Below are 23,807 nucleotides of genomic sequence, written 5' to 3'. Positions count from 1 at the left end.
TTAAACATTTTCGATAACACCTTAGGCAGGATGCACTGAACATTTGCAAACACTTAAAAATGCTACAGTCTACATAAACTATCAAACTGCGCCCCAAAAGTGGCGGTACAATTCTGCAACTGGTTGAGGTCACATGGAAAATAGAATTATATGCTAATTTGTTCCTATATTAAGTTATCATAGAAGGTCATACCAAGCACAGTAAAATGAATTCTGGAAAAAAAATTAACTAAGTAGATTGGTATGTACCGTATCAAAGTAAACTGTTTATCTTAATAGATAAAAATACAAGAAAGATTTTTAAAACAGGGGCATTTTCTCCTTTTCAAAAAAGTAAATGTTTTAACCAACCCAAGGCAATGACTTGCATGATTTAAAAACACTTTATCTAAATAGTTTTTCCCTAAAGGAGAACAAGGGCAAGATTTTTGTTTTCCAAGGGGAGAAAAGAAATGGAAAAGGGCAGAGTATCCAAAAGAGGATAATTTCCCCAGAAAAAGCTTTACTTTATCTACGTATTTATTGAATTTTATTCACGTAAATAGTTCTGCACATGTACTATAAAATGAACAGATAGGTTTAAACTAAGTGATGGGGTCAGGAGGTACTTACCATATACATTTATTATTTTACTCCAAAATAAACTAAACAACAATATAGATGTTTTCCTTAACGTAGATTTGTATGAAGAAAATACGCTTCATTTAAAAAAAACTATTGAGGAAAAAAATCTATATTCATTGTTTTCTGGAGGGCACATCTATAGATAGGCCTTAACCACAGATAAGCTCTAAGGATAAAACATCAACTTAGAAAACTACAAACCAAATTAATGGTTGAAGAATTTGGGCTACCAGTTTCATATGTGATGACAGTGCAACCTTTATATTTCTATTTTCAAAGGTCCTTTATAGAAAAAAGGAAAAAATTGGGGGGAGGGGGTGATGGAGAACTAAAGTCTTACAGCATTTGAAACCAAGGGACCAGTATTTTATAAAGCATCCAGCTTATTGCAGGACACAACTAAGACGAGTAACAGAGATCATCTGTGTCACACCCTCAGGCAAATTCCTGGGAAAAAATAAAACGATAATTTTCTGTTCTAGAGTCTATCCTATTTTCCATTAAAAGATATGTTTATATTTTTCATTTTATTGCAACATTTCCAATGCAATGCTACAAAAGAACTAGCACTCACAAAGAGCCATCTGAATTTTCTTTAAATCATAACTCATTTTTAATTTCTAAAGGGACTTTACCTATTGCTTTCAATAAAATTTTATTACTATTAGTTATCATAAAATACCCTAGGTTCCCATGGAATACAAGTTAGACATCTTCAAATACTGACTTTTCTACTATATATTATAGGCATTGTTTACTCTATTTTCTCCTTACCAAGTTAGATATGGAGATACTTAGTCAGGCATAAGATCTTTGGCTTCTTGATGAACTATAAAATAAAGCAATATACTACTTTATTATCATTCTTGTTTGAAGGACCTTAGGTATTGGGATCTTAATCCATTAAAAAGTTGAGAATTACATTTGAAAAGGGTGGGTGGAAGTCTGACAAAAATGAAAACATGCAATGATGCCTAAAATATCAGGGCTTAAGTAAATTAATCTTCATTCCCACTGAAAGCAGTCTGATGTCCAGGGACTAGGAATTATTCTACCATAACATACAGCACTTTAAATACTACAATAGACCTATCTGAAATGTCTGAAGATAATTATTATGTCATCTACAAATGATTGTATATAGACTTATATTTTAATATTCAATACCAGAGGTTCTAACGCAAAATATGGTGAAATGGTAAATACAATAATTTGGTTAAAGATAAGAGCAAGCAAATCAGTAGCTATTCTATGACTGAAAGTAAGACTCCAAATAAGATCTGAGAAAGAATCGATAAAAGCAAGAAGGGCAAAATATTTGGACCCTGGTTATCACAAACAACACTATCATTCCTGATGGTTTGCATATAAAACTCCTTATCTCCACTAGCTAGTTGAAAAGAATGAAAAGCTTCTTACAACCAGCTAAAAAGAAAGTCTTTACCATGCTCCTTGAAAAAGCTCATTTTCACATTACTCAGGCTTCATTATGCTAAATCAATATTCGTTTAGTCACAGGGGTTATTGACATATTTTAAAATAAAAGTATACCCTTCAGCTACTGCACTCATTACAGGTAATTTGTCTTGTCAGAGAGCAGGGAATATTATCCTAGTCTTTCAGGGGCTGACAGCCCATGGAAATACCTCCCCATGGTTACAACTGTAAATAATTTTAAGGTAAAATATTGAAAAATCAATGACTGTTTCCTGCAATCTGTCACAAACAAATCAATCATAATCTGTACTGCCAGAGAGTATGATTTGAAGGAGATGGGAGCAGATGTAATTCTTGGCTGGAATCTCTCATTTCAAAATCACTTCACATAATGGTGTCATCATTTAAACACTTAACAGTCAGCGCAACTGCCACTGTAACATCTAGTTGGACAAAACCACAAGGAGGAGGAGGAGAAAATGCCATCACTATTACGTTAACAAACATTTAATTTAAATGGTTACTGCATTAGTAAATTTCAGCCGAAAACAGTTTTACCTGCCCCCTTTCACAGTTTTAAATTAATCAAGGCTGCTTTTCTGTGTACTAATGCTTAATAAATTAGTCCATGACTAAAGCACGTATTCTTTTTATTTTAGAAGTCCATTATAGAGAACAAAATTTGGAATTAATAAGTAAATCATTTGGATTGTAGAATATTCATAATTCTATCTATATAACAAAGACAAAAAATAGTGTCACAGATGTCAAGATTATACTTTTAAAGTAGGTTTAAAGGTCACAGTTGCCCAGATATTAAATTTTATATTTTCCTTCTATTAATAAATATTACATTTCAACTTTGTAATACTGTAGCACATTTTAGAATGACCAGCAAGACCCAGTCAATTCAAAAATACCCTCGCATTCCATACACAAGCTACACCATAGATTGATATTTTAAAAGCTAGAGTAATAACCCAAGTATATGAAGTGTAAAACTTGGTCAAGGACATAATATTGAATTGTTCTGCAAATGTAAACTGCCTTCCAAGTAATCACTTTTGTATCATTTTTTTTCTAGGCTACATGTTAATAGCTCCTCAGCTGCTTCCAACCTCTACCTAGGCAAGAATAAAAGAATCTGAGATTAGTATATTTCCTCTTCCTGTTGTATTAACCAAAAACATCATATGATTTAAAGATTAAAGAGTCTCCTTCTTGAAGGTTTTTGTTTTTAAATGTATACTAGCTCTTTAATAGAAGAAATTGATTTTAGCTACTACTGTTGCTTACCAATTTCCCAATTATATAATTAGACATCATAAAGCCCTCTATTATTACATTAATATCCCTCCATAGATATAGTTCAGGGAGTATTTTTGATGACTAGAAAAGTATATCATTTTTCTTAAAAAGGAAAAAAAATGATATAAATACCATTACACAATTTAAGCCTTTATAAACATTCTTAGACATAGTGATTGATAATTTATAAAAGGGTTTGACTCTGTTGTTAATTTAACTTGCATGGGCAATGTAGCAACATAGCATGAAAAGATGGAAGATTTTCTTATTGACACAGATTTTTCATTTTTAATTTTTGTTGTTCAAGAATCTTAGATTCATTCTTTAACACCAGCATTAGGTTTCTGAAACTGGAAAAGCATGTGGGGAAATGATCAAAGATCTCATCCAGAATAAAACAGAGTCCTCCATTCCATGTGAATCCCTGCAACAGCTGCAAAGAAAGCAACAAGCCAACCTAGTGAGAGGAAACGGAAAGTATTACCCATAGCCTAGGATTACACAAAAAATGGAAAGGGACCTAAAGCTGACAGCTAGGGAAGGAACCCGTGTGTGGGAGCTCCTGGCCTCCAGTGCGCTAGAGCAGCCCAGGCTGGGCCTGGTGAGCTCTTTGGCAGAGCCCTGGAACCAGTTGTCAACCAGCAAGTCTCCCACTCAGAGCTGGGTGGTGGCTGGCAGTAAACCACCCTGCCGAGAGCACGTTCCTCCAGAGAAGGCAACAAAGCCAGAGAGGTAAATGAGGACAGCTAAACAACATGCTCAATGCCTGCACATCAACCACAAGCTAAAATGACATCTACTAGAACGGGGTAGGCCACCATCACAGATCTAATTCTCAGAAAGGAGCTATTTTAAGGGTGCTGAGTATGCCTAGATGAGATTTCTCAGCTCTCCCAACATAGCCTATTACTCCAGGAGGAGGAGCTCGAAAACTCAACACAGGAAAACCAGATTGTTTCCATACCCCAAATTTAAAGAAATTGCTCTCTACTAGATAAAGTTCTTATATGTAATAAAGGCACAGGATTACAGAGGAAAGTATTCTTTGAAAAGAGATAATATTACCTCCCTATCTTCAGAATCTCTTTCTTCCAATAGCCAGTACAGTAGCTCCATTATGGACTGTAGATTCTTAAAGAGAAAAACAGCAAGAGTTAGCTTCATCTTTCCTACCAGTTCGTTTCTTCATTGAATTACAATTTAATTACCAATACTTCAATTGATTTTATTCCTGAATGATATAGTTCTCAAAAAGCATACTCTAGCCATTTCCACTAGAGAACATTTAGTATAACCTTCTCAATTAATCAACCATAACCTCCTACTGTTGAAAGGACATGCTTTCTTCATATTTTCAAGAGTGGGGGACCCCCCTCACACACCTATTTTATATAAAAGAAGTATCAGTTTTAACACATTTGAATACCATTAATATATAAGAAATAAATATGAATCTTCATAATAAATTTTGGCTAATAACAGATATAAAACTCAACCAATTTGCACATATGTTTAGGTTTTTCCTATATTCATCCTTAGGAGGGAAGAAAAATCTAATCCTCCTGTCTTTTAAATTCAACAAGTTTACATGTGGTTAAAAAAACAAAACCAAAATCAAAAACTAAGCTTAAAGGCAAACAAAGAGGAATCAGATTGCTCACTGTTTAACATTTTCTTCATATTTGTGTGTTTCCTAAGTCACTGTAATGCTTCAGCTCTTGGTCATACATGAAGCCCCATAAAGCCCAATCAGTGATAGAAGAACACAAGTGTGTTATTTAAAAACAATTACATGACATTAAAAATCACTTTAATGCCTTTGAAAGTATCCACAGAGAAGCACTTATTCTACTGCAGGCTGTACTAGAGTTGCCTTCTGTAGAATTAGCTTTTATTTTTGTCATCCAACCATCTTTTTTACTTAAGAAAATATTCTCTATCACTAAATCCAGTACTTGCTCTCCCCACTAGGCAACACAAATATTCTTCATAGTATTTTTTTTTCTCATAGCTTTTCTCATCTGCTTGTATTCAGCAGCCCCTATTTTGATGAGAAGTGACAAGTTTTGTGCACACCTGTATATCCTTTGTCTTTTTAAAAGAGTTTAGTACCCATGACTAGAGTTGATACTCCCTCTAAGTTTATTCTTAAAAGAACTGGGGTAATGAAAATAATCAAAAACTGTAATTTGATATAAACATTATTTCCTTTAAATAATAATCCTATTTCTATAACATATCATAACTTTAGTCTTGATTTTTACGAAAAGCACTGAGTTCAAAAATTTCACTATCCGATGATAACATTAAAAAATAAATGCATTTTAAGTGCATTTCCATGAATCAAAAATTTTCCTACTTACCAATGCATTGGTAAAATTTTAATAATCAAAGGCCTCAAGTGACATTCTCTACATTCTGTACTTAGACCATCCCTATTTCCAATACAAATACTTTGGTAAAGCAAACGCTGATGCTATTTTGGGTTTACTTCACACACAAGCACAACTGTGCAGACACTCACTTGCAGATGAGCCTGGGGATGCGCAAGGACAAATTTCAGTCAACATTTGGAGGAACCCCATGGTTCAGAAGTGAGCTTAGCTGAAAACATCCAAATGTGTTACAGAAACATCATACTTAAAACCTGCACAGAAAATGGAAACGATTCTGTTCAAGGAAACACAGGAGTCTGGTTAAATACTTTTGGGATATTAGATATGAATATCTAATCTAATTTTCTCCAAGGTATCACTCTATATTATCGCAAATAAACAACTAAAGACTGTATCAAGGTGTGGAATATCATTAGCCTGAGAAAAGGCTAGAAAAATGGATTACATAAATGACAACTGCAGGAAAAAATTATATTCTATTCTCCTGAACAAATGTTAAGTGCATCCTTACTAATAAAGATTTAAACTTTAACAACATTTGAATATACTGGTTTTCAATTTTGAAGCATCTAAGTTAATTTGCCAAGCTAAATTGGTGCTCAGGTATACTCTAGCTGTAAAATACTGCAGATTTATGCAGAAATAAGTCATGAGTATGACACTCCAGAGTAGTGCTATGAAAGCAAACCAGAGTCATTACTGAACAAGAAAAAAATAATACCAAGATTTTACATCTTCTTAGAGTGGTATCAGCTGCTATTCTATTAAGGACAATTATTCTCTATAAAACAGCTAACATTTATACGGAAAAGATGTTAAACTACAGGAGCCAACACAATGTAGACACTGAAGGGAAATACACAAAGATATTGAGATATTACCACACAAAATAGGCTGTGCTATCTCAGAGTTAAAACACTGTTCCAAAATATGATCCTGTTTTCATAATCTGTTTTAAAGAACATGTTTAATTCACTCAGGATTACATGATCTCATTTACTTGCACATTATCAACTGAAGAACACTGAAAATTTCCACAAGATTTCTATACTGTAAAAATATATTATTATATATTAATATATTATTACTTGGTGTGACTTATTAAAACAGATGACAGGTAATTAGCTCATATTCCTATTTCATTTCTTTTAACACAGCATATCAAATTTGAAAATAATGTATGGATAATAGCATTGGGATGCTGATCTTAGCTGCCAGAAAAGAAATTTTTGAAGGGGAGTTGGGGGATAAGTAAAGCAATTATGTCAAAATTAATGCTCTTGTTTTAGTTTCAGCAAACAAATCTAAATAAGTCATTCTTTGATTTTAGTTTACCATGTAATGCTCTGCAGCTCATTATCCTTGGAGTCACGAATGAGCTGTGACTCTACACCTGGCTTCTCCGATCATAACGCCTATGGCCTCCTCCACTTTCATTTCCTCTTTCTACAAGGAGTTTTAATATTAAAGAAAAACACTCACACATCTTACATACACACTGATGGACAGCCAGCTTCCAGAAAATCATGAGCTACAAAGAGAGGGGGGAAATCTTAATGCAATACTTATGTTGAAGGGTATTAGGTGCTGGGTAAGCCAAGGGGTAATATAATCAACAGCATCCGTCCTGCTATTGTTTTGGCATTTGGCATTCAGAGATTTGAAGTAAAGGACAGTAATACTATTCTAGTGGTCATCCAGGTTATGATTCAGATCCTTAAACTAATAAGAGTCTAAATGCACTGTCTTCACTTGCTCATCAATTCAAGTTTACAGAACCACATCTTGGAAGAAATAAAACAGTTTTCTTCTACGTCTGGAAATAAAAACAAGGCATTCCATAAAAAATGTAGTTAAGTACTTGACAATAAGAAAAAAGAAATTGTTTTAGATCATTAAAACATTCTAGGAGACTGTCTTCTAAAAAAAGTGAAGGGACATAAATTTCTTATATATTTACCTTTTTATTACAATCCTGTTTCTGCACATTAAGCACGCCTTCCTCTACATATTTTTACTGAACACTAATAAACGTTTGCTTAATAATATACTATGCTATTTATGCTTTTCTTTCTAAATCAGGAACCATTATTCCACAAAGATGGAAGCACAAAAAAAGTCGACAAAGGCATTGCCAAAAAGCCACAAGTAGTATTGATACATGCCAGAACACTTAACATTGAACTATCATTTCTCTCTAAAACTTCTGCTGCCAAAGTGCTCACAAAATCTGGAAGCTCAAAGACAGGTTTCTATGCAATTAAATTCTCCAAAAGCACAACTGTACAGAAATATGCCGCCCTTATGTCACCATTTTATAGACAACATTTTCTCAGGATCTTACTTAAGATAACGATGCACACCTGTGTCAACATTCTCTGGCAAGACAGCCTTATCAATCATAATCCTTTAAGTACACTCCAAAACTGCAAAGCGATATGACAGAAGCAATCTGTTGCCTTTCCTAGCGTCAGTGTTGTGTCTCTCCCATAAGAATGATGAGATCTTTAAAATACAGCAGATCTCCTTTTATGAGTCTTTAAAGTTTTAACTGTAAACAGTTATTACACTAAATAAACAGGAATAACCTCTTTTGCACTTGATTTAAACAATGACAACTGTACAGCCAAAACTCGAAGAGCAAGGTCCACGACCACGTCTTAACAATACAATTGTGGATCTTACTTTAAAGCTCTAAATTTTAAGAGTTATGCATAACAGGATCCGTGCAGACATGACAAACCAATAAACTCTTAGGAAGTTTTAAAATTAGATTTTTTTAAAAGTCCTTCATTAAGAACAATCAGGGAATACCTATCCCTAGTGTAAGTTAAAATGTTCGGAAAGATACAAATGCAATAGTAAGCCAAAAAGAAAAGGAGTCGTCCTGGTAACCTGGAACCAGAGGGAGTTAGCTCCCACCTCTGCTGGGGGAGAAAGCTTCAGTGACAAGAGACGAGTTAAACTACTGCTAAAAGCACGCAGGCTCCCAAACGGCAAAGCCGATGAATAAAGGAGGAAAAGGGGCGGGTGGGGGCGGGTGGAGAGAAGGGAACGTATCCTTATCGTCACTGCTACCAAGACTAAAAGTTAAAACCTCCGGTTTACCAGCAAAAACGTGAAAGCTTTCACATGAAAACGGAGAAAACCCGCCAGATGTTATCTGAATCTCCCGTCTGCCCGCTAATGATCAGCTCTTCCCTTTCACATATTAGCACGAGTCTATCTCAGACGCCGGGCGGCCGTGGCCAGCCGAGCATCAGAGCCATCAATGTGCAAATAAACCAGAAAATAGAGACATCCTTAAGAAATGAGTCTCAAATTTGACGTAGAGCGGAGGTGACAACCACAGCAACAGAACCATAAACTCCATAAATTCTAAATGCCTCAATATCTTGCAGGATTCTCTACAGTCCGTGTACCAAAAAGAAGACAGTAGAAAGAAACGAAGTGGGGGGGGGGGTGGTTTGTAAGTATAGTGTGTGTGTGCGGGGGGTTGCTTAGCTGCCCAGAGTGACATGATGATGTAATGAGAATGTCTGCGTTGACAGACTCAGATTTTCGGTGGCACAAACCTCCACGGCTCCATTTCAGAAGTCAGCATTTCAGAAATCTCGGACGAGAGCCGAGAGGGTGAAGCCGCCGCGCGTGGATGGAGGGGACACGCCCACGCCCGCCCGCCCGGGGACCGTCACACCAGGAGAAGCCCGCCCAACTTTCACGCGGCCCATGCCCACGGAGGCGCGCGGGGCACCGTCGCGTCCGTCCGGTCCACGAGGGGACGCGGACGCGGCTCGAGAGGCAGGAAGCCCGGCCGCAACGGGGCGGGTACGCGGTGGCATGGAGGACCCGGGGCTCACCTCTCCTCCACGGCGCGGGCGCGCGAGCCGCGGACGCTCCCTCGTGGCTGGCGCGAGCCCCCGGCGGGCGGCGCGCGCGGGCCGCTACCGACCTTTAGCGCGAAGGGCTGCGGCGGCGGCGGCGGCGGCGGCGGCGGCGGCGGCGGCGGCGGCGGCGGCGGCGGCGGCGGCGGCGGCGGCGGCGGCGGCGGCGGCGGCGGGAGGCGGCGGCGGCGGCGGCGGGAGGAGCCGGCGGCGGGCGGAGCCGGGGGGCGGGCGCTGGGGAACTGAGGGGCCGCGAGAGGCGGGAGCGATGCGAGCAGGGCGGGGACGCTTCGGGGCACTCCCCGCGACCACCCGGGCGTTGTCCGAGCCCCAGAAGACACTGCACCTTGGCTGCCTGAGAGGCCGCCACTGGCCGGCTCCGCGCGCTCCAGGCCGCTCGGCCTCGCCTCAGTCTCGGCCGGCTCGCTGCCACCTCAGCCTGGCTGTTCCCGCCACCGCCGCCGCCGGCTTCCCGTCTCCATGACAATAGCGCGCCGTCGCCCCGCCCCGCCCCGCCCTCTCGGCGCCGTTACTCGGAGGAAAGCGGGCTCACGTCGCCGAAGGGCGGAGCCAATAGAGGCCAGCGTCCAATTAGAGGTGAAAGCAGGGAGGGATGGGGCCGGGAGCAAAGAGCAGTTGTAGGAGGACGTCAGCCTGAGGGGCGGAGCCTGGAGGGAACTGACGGAGGGGAGGAGTCAGCGCGCGTGCGTGAAGTCGCGCTGCGGATAGGGTGCCGTTGTGGAGAGTGGGTTTGTGTGCAGGGTTGGAGCTCAGGAAATAAAAGTGTATCTCTCCCGTCAGAGTCATTGAGGGAAACTTTATGCATAGGCATACTTCGGCTTCCGTGTGACCTCACTATAAAAGGCCACAAAGTCCCCGATCTACTGGGCCCCAGCGGAGTGCCCAACACTGTGCCAGCCCCTGTCCTGGTTCTCCAGCGCCCCTGTCTGTCCTAGAGTTCGAGTGCTTCTGTGGCTTGTGGCGGCGCGGTGTGGAGAGACAGGCAAAGGGTCTGTTTTGTATTCTAAATGTGTGGCTTTCGTGGGCAAGGGCTCGGCCTGTGACTCGGTTGTGTGTGTTTGCCTTGCCAGCGCCTCGCTGAACAAACGGTTGGGTTGGTTACTGCTCCGCAATGTTAGCAGTGGAGCGCGGGCGGATGGGAGAGTGGGTGCGAAGGGGAAGAGGACCCGCACTCTCCACCACCACCGGCCTGGCGGGGCGAGCTGCGGATAATGCAGAGCCCCGAGAAAGAGGCAGCCAGGCATTGCGGGAGGGGGTGTAGTGGAGTCCGAAGACCTACTCCGGTGTAGCTGCTTCTCCGTCTGGCAGCTCTTGCCCACTACCTCTCTAGAGAAAGGCTACCCCCGTAGTACTGGGTCCCCAATGCCTCCTCCCTCGCCGTCTGGCGGGGAGTTGGTGGAAAAGAGGCCGGGCCGGAGACGTGCAGATGTCCAAGGCCTGTCTCTCGCCCACCTGCTGCTGCTGGCGGAGAGGGACAGTCAACCCGGACTCCCTGCGCCCTGGACGCTGGCATCCATCCGGCTCTCTCGGGGACCTTCATTCCGGGTATCCAACTCGCTCTCGGGTCCCCTAGCTTGGGGGAGAAGCCAGGGGCGGGTGGGCGGCGATCTGCCTTGGAGCTCAGCCTTCTGGCGAACGAGAAATCCGCTAACTCCGCAATTTACTGCGGCGTACAGAAAGCAGAGCTTTCGCTGGCGCGCGGTCCGCGGCCTCGTTCTCTTTGTGCGTCGAAGCGGCGGGACCGGCCATCAGGGCCCGCCTTGTGTCGGAACCGCCGCTCCACCCCGACTTAGCAGGGGAGGAAAGTTGGAAGAGATCGGCGCGCCTGGGATGTGTTTGTCATCCTGGGGCCGGCGCTCAAGAGTCTGAGAGAGAGAGGGAGAGACCTAGGAGGGGAGGGGGGGGGGGGAAATAAGAGGAGGGGGGAGAGGAGGGCCGCGGAGGAGAGGCGGGCGCTAGGGAGGGGCAAGGGGAGCGCCAGCGAGCGGGAGAGGGAGCCGGGGAGGAAGAGGGAGAGGGCGAGGCGCGCCTGGCGGCCGGGTTGGCTGCGGCCGGCCAGAGGCTCCTGCCAGTCCTCCCACCGACTACACCCCGCGAAGGAGGAGCTTCAGGCGCGCACAAGGCGTCAGAATCCTCAATTTCCAACTTAGCATCTTGGCAGGACCTTTGCGAAGCCAAAAGCAGAGCCCCCCAGTGCAAAGAGCGAGGGGGAAAAAGAGAAAGCAGCAAGGGAGGTGGGGGGGAAACCCTGCCGGGGCGAGCGAGGCGCGCAGAGGAGCGGGCTCGGCGGCCGCAGCCGGAGGCGCGCGGGAAGCCAGCGAGGAGGCGCCGCGGGCCGGAGCCCGGGAGCCGGGGCCCGAGGAGAGGCGGCCCAGGGCAGCCGGAGACCAGGTGCCCGCCCGCACGCCCTCGCAGGGCACCGCCCGGCTCGTTGGCGGCCGCGGCGCGGAGCGCCCCATGCCCGTGCGTGGCCATGTCCTACCCGCAGGGCTACTTGTACCAGCCGTCCGCCTCGCTGGCGCTCTACTCGTGCCCGGCGTACAGCACCAGCGTCATCTCGGGGCCCCGCACGGATGAGCTCGGGCGCTCGTCGTCGGGCTCCGCGTTCTCTCCCTACGCCGGCTCCACCGCCTTCACGGCGCCCTCGCCGGGCTACAACTCGCACCTCCAGTACGGCGCCGACCCCGCGGCGGCGGCAGCCGCCGCCTTCTCTTCGTACGTGGTGAGTGAGCGGGAGCCGGGGCGGGCGAGGGCAGCTGGGGCAGCCTGGGGCGGTCGGGGGCTGCGGGGAACACGGGCCTCGGCTCCACCGCGGGCCGCCCCTACCAAGCCTCGCGGACCCTGCAAACTTGGGCGATTGTCTCCCTCGGCTTCGCCCGGGCCTCGGGCTCAGGAGTTGCTCGGAGAGAAGAGCCGCGTCTTGCTCGGATCGCTGAGTTGGCGGAAAGGGTTTTTTGGGGAGAGGTCGCTGCGATTAAAGAGCAGCATTTGGTTCAAACGTGAGCTCCAGGCCGCCCTGCACATTTTACTTTCTTTCTTTTTTTTTTTGGTTTTGCCATTTGGAGAAAGTAGTTCAAAAGAAATAGACCCGAAATCTGAACAGAAGCGTGCTAAGTCTGTGTAAATGTGTTTGGCCTCGCGTTTAATTAGTTCTCCAAAATGTTGCAAATCCGTAATCCTATCTTTGCAATCCGATTTGGAGGTATTAAATTTCTGAAAAGTCGGACAAGCTGCGGTGCATCCGGGATTTTTCGGCCGGGAAAAGCGCCTTGGCTTCGGTTTGGGGTAACACTTTTGGAGGGGTGGGAGCGCCGAGGCAAGGCTTAGCTTTTCGTTTGTCTTTCTCTGTGGGGAAAAAAAAGTCCTTGATTTCCTTTGCTCACCACCCTTGCTCCCAACGCGCAACCACTCGGGCGCGGAGCGCAGAGTCGCCGCCGCTACCCAGGCCTCTCTCTGGGTAGAGGGCCCGGCCGCCGTGGCCGGATCTGCGCACGGAGGGAGGACGTTCCCGGGCAGAGGGGGGCCTACCAGGGGCCAGGGAAGCCAGGACGGCTCCAAGCGCCCCCAAGGACTCAGGAGTTGGCGCCCCCGCTTCCTTATGAGGAGGAGGAGGCGTTGCCCCAGGGTCTGAGCTCTCCAGCCCTACCCCAGGGGAAGCCTGAGCGCGGGCCTCGCAGCCCGAAGACCCCTGGGCGCAGGGAAAGTGTCTTTCAGTCGCCCAGGTGGCACTGGGGACCACGGCCCACCCTCACTTTCTCTCTGCCCCTTCCCTGCAGGGCTCTCCCTACGACCATACACCCGGCATGGCAGGCTCCTTGGGGTACCACCCGTACGCAGCACCCCTGGGCTCGTACCCTTACGGGGACCCCGCGTACCGGAAGAACGCCACGCGAGATGCCACCGCTACACTGAAGGCCTGGCTCAACGAGCACCGCAAGAACCCCTACCCCACCAAGGGCGAGAAGATCATGCTGGCCATCATCACCAAGATGACCCTCACCCAGGTGTCCACCTGGTTCGCCAACGCTCGCCGGCGCCTCAAGAAGGAGAACAAGATGACGTGGACGCCGCGGAACCGCAGCGAGGACGAGGAGGAGGAAGAGAACATTGATCTGGAGAAGAACGACGAGGATGAGCCCCAGAAGCCCGAGGACAAGGGCGACCCCGAGGGCCCCGATGCAGGTTGGTGGACGCGGGAAAGGGTGCGTTAAGCAAAAGGGGGACTGGAGAGGGGGCGCACAGGGCTTGGAGGTTGAGGGCAGGGGTCTTTGCCTTTGCGGGCGGGGACCTGGGCGCCGCCGAGCGGCCTCCGCGCCTCTGACCGCCTGGGTTTCGCCCGCAGGAGGAGCAGAGCAGAAGGCGGCTTCAGGCTGTGAAAGGCTGCAGGGGCCGCCCACCCCCGCCGGCAAAGAGACCGAGGGTAGCCTCAGCGACTCGGATTTTAAAGAGCCGCCATCCGAGGGCCGCCTCGACGCGCTGCCCGGGCCCCCCCGCGCCGGCGGGCCCTCCCCGGCCGGGCCTGCGGCAGCTCGGCTGGCCGAAGACCCGGCCCCTCACTACTCCTCGGGCGCGCCGGCTCCGGGCCCACACCCAGCCGCGGGAGAGCTGCCCCCCGGTCCCGGAGGGCCCTCGGTCATACACTCGCCGCCACCGCCACCGCCTCAGGCGGTGCTCGCCAAGCCCAAACTGTGGTCTCTGGCGGAGATCGCCACATCCTCGGACAAGGTCAAGGACGGGGGCGGCGGGAGCGAGGGCTCTCCGTGCCCACCGTGCCCCGGTCCCGTAGCCGGGCAAGCCCTAGGAGGCAGCCGCGCGTCACCAGCACCGGCGCCATCGCGCTCGCCCTCGGCTCAGTGTCCCTTTCCAGGCGGGACAGTGCTGTCCCGGCCTCTCTACTACACGGCGCCCTTCTATCCTGGCTACACGAACTATGGCTCCTTCGGACACCTTCACGGCCACCCGGGGCCCGGGCCAGGCCCTACAACGGGTCCGAGCTCGCATTTCAATGGATTAAACCAGACCGTGTTGAACCGAGCGGACGCTTTGGCTAAAGACCCGAAAATGTTGCGGAGCCAGTCCCAGCTAGACCTGTGCAAAGACTCTCCCTATGAATTGAAGAAAGGTATGTCCGACATTTAACGCGGGCTGCGTCGGTCCTGGACTTTCCTAATTTATTAAAAAAAAAACATGGCCTTGGCAGTTATTTTTCCATCAACATGAGAGAAAAACAAAACTACCCCTCCTACTAAAAAGTTTATAGTTCCTGGAGATGGATGACATAAAAATGTAAACATCTCCACACACAAACAGAAATGTCTTAACCAACTGAAAAGAAAAATTTAAAAAAGGATTTGTATTAAATCTTATTCTGTATATTTAATGTAGCATTTTTGTATTTAAATTGATAACTCAATATCTTTGAAGTAAATTATGAAATTAAGACACCTGTACAGGCATTTAATGTTTTTTGTAATATAAATATATACATTTGTGTTTCCCCCAAAACTGTTTCATAGTTTAAAAATACAAGTTTAATTTAATTTTTTACACCTATTGATTTTTCTGGGTATGAGCTGAAGTATTATTACAGAAAGGAAACAGGTTATACTCTTAGATTTAAAAAGTAAAAGAAACTGCAGCCGCCTTTGTAAAATGCAAAATATTTAATTAAAAGAGATTTTAACATAATCAGAGCCACTCATTACTTTTTAGAAGCCACAGTAAACTGTCCATCGCCCTGGACAAAAGGTGCAAACTGCAACTTTTTTTCGAAGTGGGGAATGAAAGGTTCCACCGAACCTAGTGTGCCAGCGGGAAACCGTAATTAGGCTTCGAGCCCCGGGGAACCTGGCCCTGCCCGGAATGCAGATTTGGATCACTGATGCGAGCTGCTGTGGGGAGATTGGACCCTGGAGGAGGGAGGAGAGAGACCCAAGTGTGTGCCCAGAAGGGAGAAGAGATGGCAAAGGCAGCTAGAGACACGCACCACCCGAGCTCCATTGCTTAACCTAATTACTTCCAATCAGTGTCGTGTTTTATGCAAAGCAATCAGCTGGTGAACTTTGCTAATGAGTTCGATTTTATGCCGGATTTAGCCCTTATTACTCTTTCAAAGGTGCTCTGGGCTAATGCGGGCGGGAAGCGTTAGGGGATGACAAGGAGAAGGCTTTCCCAAGTCACTGTCTTCTCTACCCCTTCAAAATTGGGCATTGATCTCTTCGCTGGATTTGATTAGATTAGTAAATGTTCCATCCGCGACCGTGCGGGTGGTAGGCGGCCGGGTAGATTCCCCGCGCAGCCGCGGGGCTGGGCCGCGGGACCAGCGAGGGGACGGTTCCTCCCTTTCACAGGTAGGTGTCACACTTGTCCTGAATTACAAGCCTGCACTTTGCAGAGTCGGAGATTGGAGAGAGAGTGGGCGGAAGTGGGGGAGGGAGTGCCATAAGCGCTTGGGGGAAGCAAGGGGAGCCCCGAACGGACCAGAAGAGCCCCCCCGCCCCACCCCCAAGGGCCCCTTTTTGGACAAGCGGCATTCAAAAGTTCGAGGACGTTTGCCTAGATAATGAGGCCGTTGTGGACTTGATCAGGCTTGTCACTTTAGCACTTTTCCCATCTCGGAATCAAGAGTCCGAGTAGCTACAAAAGTATTTTTGAGGTTTTATTTTCTCCGTTTAATCCCGCATCTTTCATCGCAAAACGAAAAGGCAGGTTGCGTCTCAATCCCACATGAGGAAGAGATACCGCCCGGCGCCCGAGGCCCGCCAGCACAGTCGTTGCTCGCGTCTCCATTTTGCGCGGGAGATGGGGAACCGCGGACTTGTGGAATTTCGTGGGAAATTTTCACTGGTCGGGGGACGGGAGGCTTTACAGCAAAAACATACCCCAGCGAGGGGAATTAATTTGCTCTATTAAACCCCAAGCCTGAGCGTAGAGAGAATGTGTTTGCACATAACACCGGTTTAATTAGGCTAAATCAAAACTCACATATTTGCACTTCTACTCAAGACCATTTTAACCCTGTTTTTAAAAACACAGCCCAAATTTTCACCGGAGTTTTCACTTTTGCTACTTTTTTTTTTTTAACCTGCAACGGGGCTCCTTTAGCTTATTCGAATTTGAACAAGTTTGAAAGCAGCATTGTCCAGATGTTTTCTTGAACAGCAGTCGACTTCAGTGTTTAAATTAGTGAGAAAATTCACGCAGGGAAGATGGTTTCAAAGCTGGAAGTGTGAATGATTAAATATGCATGAGACGATCGTATTTTATTTTGTCCCTTTAATTATAAATGATTTTTTTAAACAATTGAATTCCAGAGATGACTTGCCCTACCCCCCGCGCCCCAGCCCCCTCCATCCACCCCCCGACAGCCCAGTTCACAATCAGTTTTTTCCCCCCTGTTGAATATGCAGCCCCAGGAGTCACCTTCTCTTCTAAAAAAGTCAGAAGAATAGGCCAGTCGCCTTCTCTTAAGAGAGAGTTTAAGGACGACATCAACTCTGCGGGATTTGGAAGCACTGGCCCTAAACCCTGCCCAACGATTTTAAAAAGAAAATTGTAGGCTTCCTTGTGTTCCCGGGAATATGCAAATGGCGCGGCGCGGGCCTCCCGGGTCTGATTGCCGAGGCTCCGGGCTGGGAGCCGAATGCCCGCGGGGGCTGCCTGGGAACGGGAACCGCATACCGGGGAGCCCGCGGCGTTTCTCCCCAACGAGGGGCTGCGCGAGACGCCTCCCGGCTGCGCAGCGAAACCGCCAGAGTCTGGAAGGCTGGTGCCCACATCGCTGCCCCCTGTCCGCATCCCTCCTGCCCTTGGCCTCTGCAGGGTCGAGGGTTTTCTTTGCGTACTTCGTCCTAAGTACAAGCCCCAAATTAAGTTTAGGGTTTTCTCCTTTGCAGAGCGGGGTTTCGGTGGCCAGTGGTTTTTCTGTTGTCTAGAGACTTCTCAGTTTGGGGGCGGCCTGCTGGGCGGGTCGAGGTATGTGCAGCTAGGAAATGTCTCCCGCGTTTAATCCCAGAAGTAGATGCGTGTCTGTAAGGTCCCAAGACCCTCCTCGAGCCCCCGAGCCTCAGCCTGGCCGCATCTTGGGCCGTGTCGAGGGCGATGCTCCTTGCAAGGGCCGCTGGGGGAAACCTTCCGGCGTGTGCCAGAGGTTTGTTCGCAGACTTGGACTGGGGCGCGGAAGTTATGCGAAGCAGCGCCTAATACACCTCGGTGCTGGGGTAGCGCGGGCGTTTGTCACCTGCGCTTGGCCGCACTGGTTGCAGCCCCCAAGCAGAGCCTAGCCTGGCACTAAGGGGACTAGGAGTCGCTGAACCCCTGGCAACAGAGGCCGCGGGACCACTGAGTGGGGTCCCTGCAGTCAGCCCCACGAGGCAGCGCCAAACCGGGGACCGGCTGGGTTTCTTCCCTTGCCCCCCTGTGCAGGGCCGAATCAGCTTCTGGGATTTGGGGCGAGGAACCAACAGCCCAGTCAATCCCCGAGGGCGCATACCCGGGCATTGAGGTGAGGCTGCAGAAGGGGCCCTTTCTCCTTCCCGCTCTTCGGACCGCGGTGCCAGGGCCCGAACTGCTGTTCCCCGGCCTGGGTGAGGGGCCTTCATCGAGGCCTCCTGGTTTGCAAACCCCTCAGGGCCTCTCATTCCCTGAGATGTGCACAGCTCTTGGAGCCTGGAAGGTTGGGGGCTGGGCTGCGGTGGTCGTGCGAGCGATTTCAGAACTGGCCGTTCCTACCAGCCCACCTGTCCCACCTAACAAGCTGCCAGCTGGGGCGGAGGCACAGAACAGCGCCCTGCAAAGCGCCCAAAGTGAAAGGAATGTGATTGAGCTCCCAAGAGGGAGCCGGAGGCGGATGCAGTTTAGGAAGGGCGCCGCCTACTGGTCCCCGGGCGCCACGCGGCTCGCAGAGAGGAGGAGTTAGGCGACACCCAGCTATGCCCTCCACCCACAGCGGGGCCTTAGCTCTGGACCCCAAGAGGGTCAAACGTAAATTGCTCCGCCATCCCACTCGCTTCGGCCTGGGACCCAGGACCCAGTTAACATTGGGGATTCGGAAAGCACGGCCTTCGACTGGAAGAGTATTAACCCTACAGATTCCTGCCACGGCTTGGGCACAGCCTTTAAAACCTGGCGGCAGGCAGTTGAGAAATATGCGGGCTGCTGGAGCAGCCTGCGGGGTGTGGGGTGCGCAGCGGTGCGCAGTCCAGGCAGCGCCGGTGCGCCCGCTCCGCTTCAGGTGCAGGTATTCCGTTTCTGCTGGCCTTTCCACTCCCGGCCTCTGGGCCCCGCACAGTTTTAATTTGCGGTTTGGCATGTCGGGGGTCTACGACGCAGCCGCGCCCCCAAAGATCGTTTCTATCTTTTGGCCTGTAGGTTGGACATCTTTAGGAAAAGGAAAAACAAAACAAAACTACCCTCGAATTCTTCAAACCCTATTTCGAAAGCACCTCTAATGAGCTCGGCGTGGCAAAGGAGGAGGTGCTCACCTGGACGTCCCCCTCTACCCATCCAGAAGCGCTAACGGGAAGTCTCAGCTGGTTTCCCCCGGTGCAAGGATGTTGGGGACAGCGGGGGGCGCGCCCTCTACCTGACTTTCGCCTTCTTTGCCACTGGGCCCCCGAATAGGAGGAAAATCGGCCCGACCGGAATCTTGCCTCCTGCTCTCCCCCCAAAGTGGCCAAAGCTGTGGGACTGGTCCTACACCCACCCCACGGGTCTCCCTTTTGGACCAGGCCAGAGCTAATCTCCTTTTCGTTTTCGCGCTAAATGCGACTTGGGTCCCAGGCACGAGGTGGGACCCAGGTTGTGGCCTAACACGATCGCCTCGGGGACCGGGCTGCAGCTCTGGCTGCACACCCAGCACTGGCCGGCCCCTCCAGGCCGTTGGGCATCTCCGGCCTCCCGTCGGCCGCAGGCCCCAACCCTGGGTCCCCAAGGCCGCCCTCCCGGACGCGCTCGTTTCCGGCGCCCGGACGAGCCTGGCGCTCCCAGACGCCACTTTTCTCAGTGAAATCTGCTTTTATTTGCTCCGAGCAAACCCCGGGCTCTCAGCGCTCTCGCCTGATGGATGCAAATGTAAATGTGCACTTATTTAATTGGATCAGGCCCCAAGATAAAAGAGATAAACGGCTCCCCGTTTGCTAACTTATTTTCCGAGGCATGCAGCGCCGCGTGGAGGGGAAGCTAATGAAGGAGAGGCGCGTCGCTGGGCGCTCGAGCGCTGGTCGGTCGGCTCGGCTTGGGCGGCGGCTCCTCGTCCACCTCCTCTGCATGCGCCCTGCCCGCCGGGTAGGATCCCCTTGAGACTTTCTGTGCAAAGGGATTGGAAAGTGAGAAGGCGCGGCTTCGGCTTCGCGCTTGCAAATACCCAACCTCTCGCCACAGTGTTCTGTGGTTTTTACCCAACTCTCCATACTGGAGTCCTACTGGCAGGGCCCATTCGATAGAAAATCCTTTCTTGCTCCCCTCCCCAGGCGTCGTCTTTCACCCCAGGCGGGGGTTTCAGAAAGAAAGACGGGAGGGACGTGGAAAAGGCCAGGGGCGTCCCCCACCTCCACCCCGACCCCCGGCCACCAGGGTCCCGTGGAGTCGCCCTTTAGACGGAAGGACCACCCTTCTCTGTTCCCAGGTGGCCCTCTTTTGGATCCTGGGATTTCTTTCAGGATTGGCGTGCATAACCCCCCCTCCCCCAATGTATGCCCGCAATGCACACAACCCTTCAATAGTTTCAAAGGGTCGCAGAACCCGGACATCCAGACTGTAGGAGGAGAAAGGACTGCCTGACTCTCAGCTCCACTGGGCGGGAGTTCAGAACTTCAGCACCAGTGCGTCGGTCTCCGCCGTCCCCGACAAATTCGTTCCCCAAGTTTGGGCCTCGGTTTTTCCGGCAAAGTTTTTCTTCCGTTTAGAAGGGGTGGAGGAGGTCTGGGTGGGTGAAGGCAAGAGACCGGCTGAGACGGACTGCGGAGGATGGGTGCAAAGGAGCCTGGGAAAGGGGGCGGAGACCCTTGCCGGGTAGACCCCAGAGGCTAGGCTGGGCAGGGCTGGGACTGGTGAGGCCCGGCTGGTCAGGGCGGCCCGGCCGCGTCCCATCCCCAACGCGCTGATGGATTGGCTTGTCAGGAGAGCTCTGTGCGCGGAGCCCATCAGAAAGCACTTACCTCGCTAAACTGAAATTACTGTCTTTTCAGGGGCTAATTTGTGTAACTCCCATGGAGGGGCTTGGAGGGGGTTTGATGAGGCATAAAATGATGATTAATGAATTTATTGGCCGCTGCTCATCAAACAACGGCTGGAGAGCTCCGGTCCACACGGGGCGGCCTGGCAGCGGCGCTCAGCACAGCTGGGGTTCGGCCTCCGGGGGTTCAGCGCCTGCAATGGTGTTCTCTTGCACCCAGCCCTGGCCCTGGGGGCTTTCCTTGACCTTAGCCGCTTTCTGCTGACCAGCCTCGGATTTGGGGCGCGGGCTCCAGCCATGCCGCCATCGCCCCCTGCGGGCCAGCGGCTCAGGCGGTGGTGGAGGTGGGGGGAGGCCAGGATTCCAGTGGCTGCAGGCCCAGAGGTGGACAGCACCTCCCCAGCGTCCTAGAAGCCAGGACTTGAGTGTGACCAGGGCACCCCAAGCAGTGTGAAGATGGAGATGTAGGCTGTTGTCCAAAGGCGTTACAGTGTACTGGTTGGGTCCTTGGGCCTTGGTGGCTCAATCCTACCTCCCTCTGCAATTTACTAAGCTGTGGGTCCTTGGGCAGATCAAATAACCTCTCTGAACTTCAATGACCTCCTCTGTAGAATGGGCCTGTACCACCCCTGTTTTTTTTGTTGTTGTTGTTTGTTTTTGTTTGTTTGTTTTGCGGTACGCGGGCCTCTCACTGTACGCGGGCCTCTCACTGTTGCGGCCTCTCCCATTGCGGAGCACAGGCTCCGGACGCGCAGGCTCAGCGGCCATGGCTCACGGGCCCAGCCGCTCTGCAGCATGTGGGATCTTCCCGGACCGGGGCACGAACCCGTGTCCCCTGCATCTGCAGGCGGACTCTCAACCACTGTGCCACCAGGGAAGCCCCCACCCCTGTTTTGTGAGGATTCTAGTGGGTGGCAGATAGTCATCCTTCAATACAGTTATTAGGGTCATGCTCTCTTAGCACTTCACTTCACTGGAGATGCTAGCCAAGGCCTGGGGGGAAGGGGAGAGGGTGGGAGACTGAGGCTTTGGCTTCTGACTTGGGGAGAATCCTGCCAGAATGGCTGTCGTTCTTTAGCACTCTTCCCCTTCCCTGCCTCCTCTGGCTGTACATCACTCTCTGGGGCTTGATTGGAGGGGGACACTGGGGAGCCTGGAAAGGCAGCTCTGATCACAGCTGAGCTTTGGGGAGCTGACCGGACCTGCCTTGGGATCCCCTATGGGGGCAGAATTGAAGTTCAAAGGACAGTTCAGACCTCCTCTCATTTATATATAATCCACCCTTTTTTTGCAGCCTGCTGTCTTTTGGAATGTGTCCCCAAGTCATTTTAGCCACTTCCTCTAGTCTCAATCAAAATCCTGCAGCCCACAAACTTATAAACTCAGCTTGGAGTCTTTACCTCCCCTGCCTACCTTGTAGCCCGCACACTGCCCCACCCAAATCTCCCAACAATTGGCTCTAACTTTGCCTCCACCTTTGCCTCCCTGGGACATCCTGCCCTGCTGAAGCAGAGCACAGGGAAGCCCTTGGCATTGACCTCTCCAGTAAGAGGCTTGGTTGGCCTCCATGTTAGTGCAGCTCCACTTAAACTATTTTTTCTCTTCCTGCAACATACATAACTGAGCATCTATAATATGCCAGATTCCTTGTTCTAGGTACTGATGATGCAGCAATGAACAGAGCAAAGTCCCTGCCCTCCTGGAGCTTACATTTTAGAGGGGTGGGCAGAAAGTAAACAAATAAGTGTGATAATGGCTTATCACAAGCTCCAGGTGATGAGTGTTAGGAAAAAAATTAAGTAGGGTAAGGACATGGACAGGAGTGTGCTCTTGGAGTGAGGGCAGTCTGGGAAGCATCCCCTAGGAGGGGGCATTTGAGCAGAGACCTGAAAGAAGTTAGGGGATAGGCCAGGCAGGTATCCCAGGGGAGAGAGTTCTGGGAAGAAGGCATAGCAGGTGCAAAGATCCTGAGGTGGGAGCAGGTTTGAGCAACACCAAGAAGACTTTTATGGGAGGGGATTAGATCAAGGCAAAGCCAGGTTCAGGTTATATGGGGCCTCGTAGGTCCTGATGAGATCTTTGGATTTTATGATGTGACAGAGAGAGAGGGAGAGAGAGAGGGAGAGGAAGGGAGGGAGGGTTTTGAAGGGAGAGACAGGATCAAATTTATGTTTTAAAGGCATCCCCCTATATGAGGAGCTGAGACTCTGGGAGGACAAGAGTAGAGGCAGGGACCAGTTAAGAGGGTGATGGAGAATTTAGGGGGAGGTAATGGAATGCGGTCTTGGTCCAGCATGGTAGCCGGGGAAGTGGGGAGAAGCAATCAGGTCTGGGCTGAAGGTAGTGTCAACAGGCTTTGCTGATGGATTAGATGTTGGGAATAAGAGGAGTGGAGTTCTAGTTGCTTCCAAGAATTTGAGCCTGAAAACCCAGAGGCATGGGGTTGCCATTTGCTGAGGTGTCCAGTGGTAAGGGAGGAGCAGGGATTTTTTTTTTTTTTTTCTGGAGAAGGGGGAAGTAAGATACTCATTGACCTGATCCCCAAGCCCTTTGGCCCAAAGGAGTTGCTCTCGTGGACATGCTGGTCATCCAGTGTCCAGACCAAACCCTGAAGTGAACAGATACTGCCGCCTGAGACCAGATATCTCAGACCTTTCTAACCCCATCTCCCCTTTTATTTCTGCCTTTTTTTCCTTTCCCTTTTTCTTTTTTTTTTTAATCAGTGGAGAAACTGAGGTTCAGGAAATGAAAATGACTTGCCCAAGCTCACACAGTGAGTTTATAGGCAGCACCGAATTGGAAACCCGGGTCTCCTAACTCCTAGGCTGTGTTCTCCCTTTGTCTCAGCCAAGCTAAGATCTCATGGATATCTGTATTTTAACGGAGAACTCCTGGAAACAAAATGCCTTAACAGAGAGGAATGAATTTAGAATGGTGGAGTCTCAGACACTGTGACAGGCTGTC

The 23,807-nt window shown here is 49.4% G+C and overlaps 1 protein-coding gene across 2 annotated transcripts; it reads left to right on the top strand.

Annotated features, from left to right (window-relative positions):
* Positions 1–12,143: 12,143 nt before the first annotated feature.
* On the top strand, positions 12,144–14,809 carry IRX5 (iroquois homeobox 5; the record flags this gene model as incomplete). 2 transcript variants are annotated; one of them, XM_079724372.1, is made up of 3 exons in its annotated part: positions 12,144–12,392; positions 13,447–13,852; positions 14,016–14,809. In XM_079724372.1, 3 exons carry the CDS (start codon positions 12,144–12,146, stop codon positions 14,807–14,809), a joined length of 1,449 nt encoding a protein of 482 aa, XP_079580498.1. The 2 variants fall into 2 exon arrangements, with proteins under 2 accessions (XP_079580498.1, XP_079580497.1); XM_079724371.1 differs by having other exon boundaries at positions 14,013–14,809.
* Between the last annotated feature and the right edge of the window lie 8,998 nt (positions 14,810–23,807).

This window comes from Hyperoodon ampullatus (genome assembly GCF_949752795.1).
Source record: "Hyperoodon ampullatus genome assembly, chromosome: 18".
Lineage (NCBI taxonomy): Eukaryota > Metazoa > Chordata > Mammalia > Artiodactyla > Ziphiidae > Hyperoodon > Hyperoodon ampullatus.
Note: the sequence above shows the minus strand (reverse complement) of the source record. Positions and strands in the feature narration are given on the sequence as shown.